Here is a 6,841-nt window from a genome sequence, read left to right as displayed (position 1 = left end):
AATTAACAGCTATTCAAATGAAGATGTGTGCAGGGATGTACTCATATATATATGAGTATCTCTACCCGTATCTCTGTCTATCTGCCCGTATACCTTGTCCTCGGCACAAGGCCCGCTCCTGCCCGTGTTGGGTGTTGTAGGAGTGCTTGGCCGGGGGCTTCACCAACCCCGGGGAGAAGGCACCTGCCAGGGTCCCTTCGGGGGGAAACGCGGAAAACCGAGCGAGGGAACAACGACGTCGTTGCCTCTCGTAAATGCCTTTTCCGTACCTAAGCGAGAAGACGGTCCTTTTGCCTGGAAACATTATTTCTCCAAGATAACAGCAGGATGAAATAAGAAATCGGTGAAGCTTCAGGCTAAGCTGGCGGATGCAACAGGAGAAGGAGCTTCACTGCAATCTTCGGCTCGCGTTTGAACCAAGCGTGCTGCGGAGAAAGGGCAAAGCAGGCTGAGCGCCTGCTCGACTTAAATCCTGATAAAAACGCTAGGGCAGAAACGCAGCCGGCCCCGGCAGGGCAGAGCGAGGCCTGGAGTAACACCGTTTTGAGGAAAGGTCCCTCCGAAGAAGGGGCTGTTTCCAAACTGTTCCTTGTGTCATCGTCCCGCCGCGTATCGCCGCGGCGTTCACGCTGCCGGGTGAAAAGTAAGAAAAGGTTTGAAGCTAGAGGGACTCCCGTAACGTGAGTTATGTCACCGACAGCGAGGTTTCCTGCCTGATATATATCCTATATCCTTATCATAAAGAGAGCAGTTAAGAGGTATATAAAAAAACCTGTCTGCCCTCATTAGAGTAAAGTTGAGTATAGTCTATTCCTGCTTTAATGCAGTGATCTAATTAACCTTTAGCCAGAATTAAAATGACCTTGAATTGGCCTCGTGACCGCCGGTGCTTAACRCTGTTAACTTTAAACAAGCTTTTTGGGGTGGCCAGAAGCGGCATCTGTTAAAACGGGCAAGAGGTCGAAGCCGTTCGCTTAAATATACCTGCTGGCTGCGCTGCCTACGGCTTTCGAGGGGACGCAAGACGCGGGTTAGCTTCGAAGGGCGGCCGTGCTCGCCACTCCGCTCGAGAAGGGTGAAAAATTGCCCCCGGAGGGGCGTTTCGCGCCGCGAGCCCCTCGCTCGAAATCCCAGCGGGCGCAGGACGTGGCTGCGCGCGCGAAGGCCGCGGTGGGCGCGACACCTCCTGCCGCGGCTCGTGTTTTTCAGGCCGGGTCCCGGGCGCTGGCGCGGTGCCCAGAGGTGCCCCCGGCGGGAGCAGCGTTAGGTTTGGCGCTCGCGCTGTGCCCCGCTCAAGCCGACGAAGCACAGGCACGCGCGGGAAAAAGAGGAGATGCTTAGCTGAGTTCCTGGTGGGAACTGCGTAAAGAAATCCGCTATCAAGGCGTTAGAAAGAAAATGTAAAAGTATTTAAATGAAAACAATATCCGCCTGCGTAGATCTCTTCTCTGTCTGATGCTAAGGTGCTTAGGCTCTACGTGCAAAAGTGATTTTTGCTGATCTCTTTGAAGCAGTAACGCAACACTTAACTTGCTTTTCTTTGGGGATATTGCCATGTGTAGCGTTTGCACATTTACAGCCTCCAGCACTGCTTCTGCAGCGGCTGCTTTTTTTTTTTTTTTTTTTTTCATCCCATAAAAACACCGAGGTTTTTGTTGGCGCAGGAGGGCGTTGTTATTATTATTATTATTATTAACCGCGTTACTACTGTTTTCTCGGTTCCCAAGTCATTTCCCAAGACCAGAGCCCTGCTTCTTTCTTCTTCTGCCCAAAGTCAGACCTTAAATGCCGGCTGTTTGTAGTACATTAACATAGTGCATTAACATTTGTAATGCAGCGATTATTTTACATAATCAATAGCATCAAGTTCCTTTTCTTGGGGACCCTCGTGTTTATTTACATTTATTCCGCACACGTCAGGTTCCATCAGGAGCAAAACCGATTTTCTCGTCCTACATCTGCTCTCAGGATAACCTTAATTCACCATAAATCTATTTGCATTCCCTCCATAGTTAGCCCGTAGGTTTGATTACCCTGTTGTGAGGTGGGAGCACCCTGGCTCCGTAGCTGTAAAACAAGTCTTTAGCGCACCGGAGTGTGAAAGAAGAGAGTGGTTATGATATTAATTGTTATTATTATTATTATTTATTGTTATTTATTTTTTGCAGCAGTTTCTGTTTATGGTGTGATGCATTTGAGCCCAAACACATTAGGTGCATTATTCATTGGGTACATTTGTCAGAACATGCATGTGTATAAAGAACTAATGATCCATATTAAATTAATGACGCTATAAAAAAGAAAAATAYCCCATACATGCAGTTTATGACGGCAACTCCAGACTTTGATAAACCATAGAAAAGACCTAATCAGATGAAGCATTGGACTGTTCCGTCTCCAAAATTACATTTCTTGAAATGTGCTTGTACACAATGTTGGTTTTATTAAAACAAATTAATTCAGTCATTAAGGAATCATACGGCAAGTGTCTCATAAGTCAGGACCTCCAGTGTAACAAATTGATTAAATGACTGTGTAATAGTCTCTTTAAACAAATCTAGTGTAACAAGTTAATAGATCTGCTCAATTACCATGCTGGGGCGACGCGGATGCGGGCGACGCGCTCATTAAGCGGGGAGGGCGGCGGCGGCGGCGCTGCGCGGCTCCTGCGCGGCTCCTGCGCGGCTCCTGCGCGCCCGGGCGCGTCTCCCCCCCGGCCCCCCAGGACCGCCGGCCCCCGAGGAAAATCTATTACCCCGCTGCCATTTTGTTAAGTGTTTGCTCCCTGTGGTGACCCTGCCACTTTATCCGTTGGGTTTTATTTTCTGAGTGCCTGTTGCCCATATGTTACTCTAATAGTCGCTATAATTCTTGGGCAATAGGGCTCGTATTTTACCGGGCTGAATTAAAAAGAATGCACTTTAATAAAAAAAAAAAAAGAAAGAAAGAAAGAAAAGGAGAAAGGAAGAAGAAAAGGAGTAAGAAAAAGAAAAAGAAAAGGAAAAAAAGAGAAAGAGAAAAGAAAAAAAAAAAAAAAAAGAAAAAAAAAAAAAAAGAAAGAAAAATAAGAGCAATACGCTAATGGCTTGACAGTGATGTATTTGCATAAAGATGAATTATACGCGCTTGCTTGACGCGACTTTTAATGAATGATTGAGGACGTGCTGCTAGGACTGAGCTTTGGGGCGCGCTGGCAGGTTGCTCCGGCGCAGCCCCCGCGGGGAGCGGGGCGCCCGCGGGAGCCCCCGGCAGCGCGGCCGGCGGGGAACCGAGGCGGTGGTGAGTCAGCGGTTCATTAAAAGGCGGAGGTGCGGGTGGGAGGTCAGCGCTCACTGAGATCGTCCCGCTGTCCCGACTTGGCTGTCGGTCCGGGCGCAGCGCGAAACGCCGGGGCCCTTCCTACGTGCATCACCTTGCGCTACCCCACGTGCTAAAGGTGCTCGGGCAGCGCCGCAATTAGGGAAAACAGGAAAAAGGAAAAAAAATAAAGGAAAAAAAAAAGAGAGAGTCTGCCGGCCTTGTCCGTCGCGTTGCGGCAGCGCTGGTTTGGGGCTCCGCGGCGGCGCCCGGCCCCGGAAAATAAAGTTTCCATTGCGGCGTCCCTCGCCGCTTTGCAAAGTAACTTCGTTTCGCAAGCGCTGCTCCAAAATCCTCGGGTTAAGCAGCGAGAAGTTCATCTTGGCAGCAGCTTCCTCCTCCGCGCTCAGAAGAATGCGAATGYCAAAGAACGAGGCGGGGTAAATACCGAAGTAACAGGCTTGATTTCCCCCTTCACCAGGAAAAAAAAAGAAAAAATAAATAAACGGGTGCACACAGAGAGAAAGAGATCTGGAAATCCAAAGTGCCTAGTAAAAAAATGAAAATAAAACATAAAAATAATTTTTTAAAAAAAGCAAGTTGTTCGTAGACAAAGCTGCCGAAATAAGCCTGAAGCGGAGAACACGGATGAAGCCTGCTGAGGCTGGAGAGGGGGGAGTCGCGTTATACCGCTTAGCAAAAAGCGCTCCCGCCCCCTCCAGCGGCCGCGCAGCCGGGCCCCGCGGCTCCCTGCGCGGGTGCGGCCGCGGCCGTGCGCGGGGTCCGGCTGCCGAGCTCCGCGGGGTTGCTGCGGATTGCACGCGTTGCATGTGTTGCGTGTGTTGCGTGATGCTATATATTGCTATGTGCTATCGTTCATATTGCAGATACATTCTGAATTRTATCATTTGGAATTAGTCGGTGCGCGTATGTAGCAAAGCTCTGATTTATTTTAAGGCCTTAAGCGCAGCCCCGCGTGCCCGGAGCTGAACTTTACACCTAACGCAGCCCGCTGACATTTTTGCCTCCCGTTTGCTCGCCGCCGTCCCGAGGTTGGGGGTTCTCTCTCTCTCTCCTTTTTTTTTTTTTNTATATATATATATATATATATATATATATATACACACACACACACCCCTATATATATATATACACACATATATATATATAGGGGTGTGTGTGTGTGTGTATATAACCGAATTTCGAGGAAGGCTTCGGCTCTCCCCTGAGCCGGGTTTTGTTTCCGAAACCTCCACCGAGAAAGGGGAAGGGAAGAAAAAAGTGAGATCATACGAATAAACTGTTCTTTTCTCAAACAGCCGGGACAAAACCAGCCTAACCAAGCGATGAGAGTTGGGCTTTTTTTTTTTTTTTTTCCTTCTTCTTTTCTTTTTTTCCTCCCCTGTATAATTCTGGTTTCGTAGTGCCAGCTTCAACTGGTGGCCAGCTGGGTCTCTGTGTGGAAGTAAATTAACTGGAAAGCCCAAGTCAGTGCCGCAGTCAGCTGGAAAAGGGGAGTGAAAGGCTTTGTCTTTGCAAACGTGCGGAAAAATAATTTTTTTTTTTTGGGGGGGGGGAGGGAGTTGGTAGTAGAGGGGAAGCGCAGAGAGGCTGGAGGCTCCCGGCGCGGTGGGCGCGCAGCCCCGCGCAGGCGGGCGCGCAGAGCCGGGCCCGCAGCGCCCGGCGGCAGCGCCGTGTTTTGTGCAGAAAACTACGTCCGAATTGAGGGAAGAATCTTTTTTTTTTTTTTTTCTTTCTTTTCTCAAAAGGCAGTGCCTCCTTTTGCTCCGCTGCAAAAAAAAAAAAAAAAAAAAAAAAAAGAAAAAGAAAAAGAGAGAAAAGAAAGAAAAAGAAAAAAAAGAAAAAAGAAAGGAAAAGAAAAAAAAGGTGATTGTTTCTGGTATGTTTAGATATGGAAATGATCAGCGCTAGATAATGAGTTTCAATTTAAAGCAGTTGTTTGGGTCCTGGGTCCAACTATTTACTCTAGACCCTTAGCTAGGCTCTTATTYTATTCATCGTTTGCTTCTTGGAAAACAGCCCCTTTGCCATAATAACGGCAACACTTTGCCCTTGACAACAGCCCGCCTTGCTCTGCTGCTTAAAAAGTTAATACAGCCTATATTCGCCTGAGGTGAACCTATCTGGGATCTATATGGAAATGATGACTTCCTCAGCCCCCCAGGGACGGCCCCGCGGGGGCCGAGGGGGGGAAGCGCTATCAGAAAAAACGATACACTGGCAAGAGCAACTCTCCTTTTCCCCAAAGCAGCGACCGCTGATTTTATTTGTGTGGTTCTTGAACCTTCGCGGTAAAGTGGTGTTGGATAATTTCCATCATAAAAAAAAAGAAAAAAAGAAAAGGGAAAAAAAAATTATTGAGAATGAACAAAAGATCGTGAAAATTTTCTCCGTTTTTTTGTACCGTCGGTTTTATTATTCGATCTCTGATGAGATCAGATTATCTGTACCCTTTAGTGAAGGCAGCAGACGTCTTTAAACTGGTTTAATTGATTTATCGTTTTTTAAACAGAAAGTGCATTACATTTAACTGGTCTTGCAAAGGGCTTTTCTTCTCTTTACAAACCGAATTTTTTTTAATATAAATTAATAAATGTTAAGACGCTATATCACGATGTATCATCGCTATTAGCTTAAAAAAAAGAAAACAATTTACATTCTCTAGTATTCTTTATGATACAAAACACACTTTAAAGTCAATTACAGCAACTAAATGAATTTTATATTCTGACTGAAAGTGGTTGTGACAATTCCCACCAGCTACTTTTCAACACGCACTTTTATTGGAAAACGGGTTAAGTTAAAGCAAACTATGTCAATTTGCCCTCTCCCCCCTCCCTCTTCACGACAACAACCGAAAGAAAGGAAAAAAAAGAAAGAAAAAAAGAAAAAGAGAAGAAGAAGTATTTCAAAAATACTAATAAATAGCATGAAGGGCGTGTGCAATTCGAGGTGGGGGAGCCGGGGCTTCTTGTCGCGGGGGAGGAGGGCCGCGGCCCGGGAGGGGAAAAGGGTGTGTGGGGGGGACACCGACGGAAGCGGCTCTTTCTATACAAAAAAAGGGGGAGAAAAAAAGGTATTTTACATTTTAAATATTCACAGTCGAGGAACGTCTCTAAGTCACCGGTCAGCGTGACTCGCGGTTTATTTACAAAGAGCCGCCGGGGGCAGGCTCGGGGACGGATCCGGCCGCCCGTCGGGGGGCTCAGGCGGAGGCCTCCCCCTCGGCGGCGGGCAGCAGCAGCCCGCCGCCGCCCGGCTTGTGTTTCTTGAGCAGCTGCGCGATCTTCTCGTCGTCCGAGTTGGGGTCGAGCGGCTTGTTGTAGTCGTCGTCCTCCTCCTCCTCGTTGTCCGAGGCGCCTTTGAGCCGCTCCGTCTCCGAGTCCTGCTTCTTCTTGGCCGTGGCCATCTCCGCCGCGTGCTTCTTCCGCCACTTGGTCCGTCGGTTCTGGAACCACACCTGACCGCCGCACGCCGTCACCGGCACCGGTACCGGCACCGGCACCCGCGCCCGCCCGCCCGT

At 48.3% G+C, this 6,841-nt stretch overlaps 1 protein-coding gene across 1 annotated transcript in view; it reads right to left on the bottom strand.

The window, feature by feature from the left end:
- Nucleotides 1-5,716: 5,716 nt before the first annotated feature.
- Nucleotides 5,717-6,841, bottom strand: part of NKX6-1 (NK6 homeobox 1) — a 2,837-nt gene continuing 1,712 nt past the window's right edge. The window contains exon 2 of the mRNA XM_085313661.1: nt 5,717-6,778. Coding sequence (XP_085169787.1) covers nt 6,524-6,778 — 255 coding nt within the window. The 3' untranslated portion in view covers nt 5,717-6,523. The remainder of the gene's footprint in view (nt 6,779-6,841) is intronic.

The sequence above is a fragment of the Rhea americana genome, unplaced genomic scaffold (assembly GCF_003343005.1).
Source record: "Rhea americana isolate MKP2758 unplaced genomic scaffold, rheAme1 scaffold_392, whole genome shotgun sequence".
NCBI classification, from domain to species: domain Eukaryota; kingdom Metazoa; phylum Chordata; class Aves; order Rheiformes; family Rheidae; genus Rhea; species Rhea americana.
Note: the sequence above shows the minus strand (reverse complement) of the source record. Positions and strands in the feature narration are given on the sequence as shown.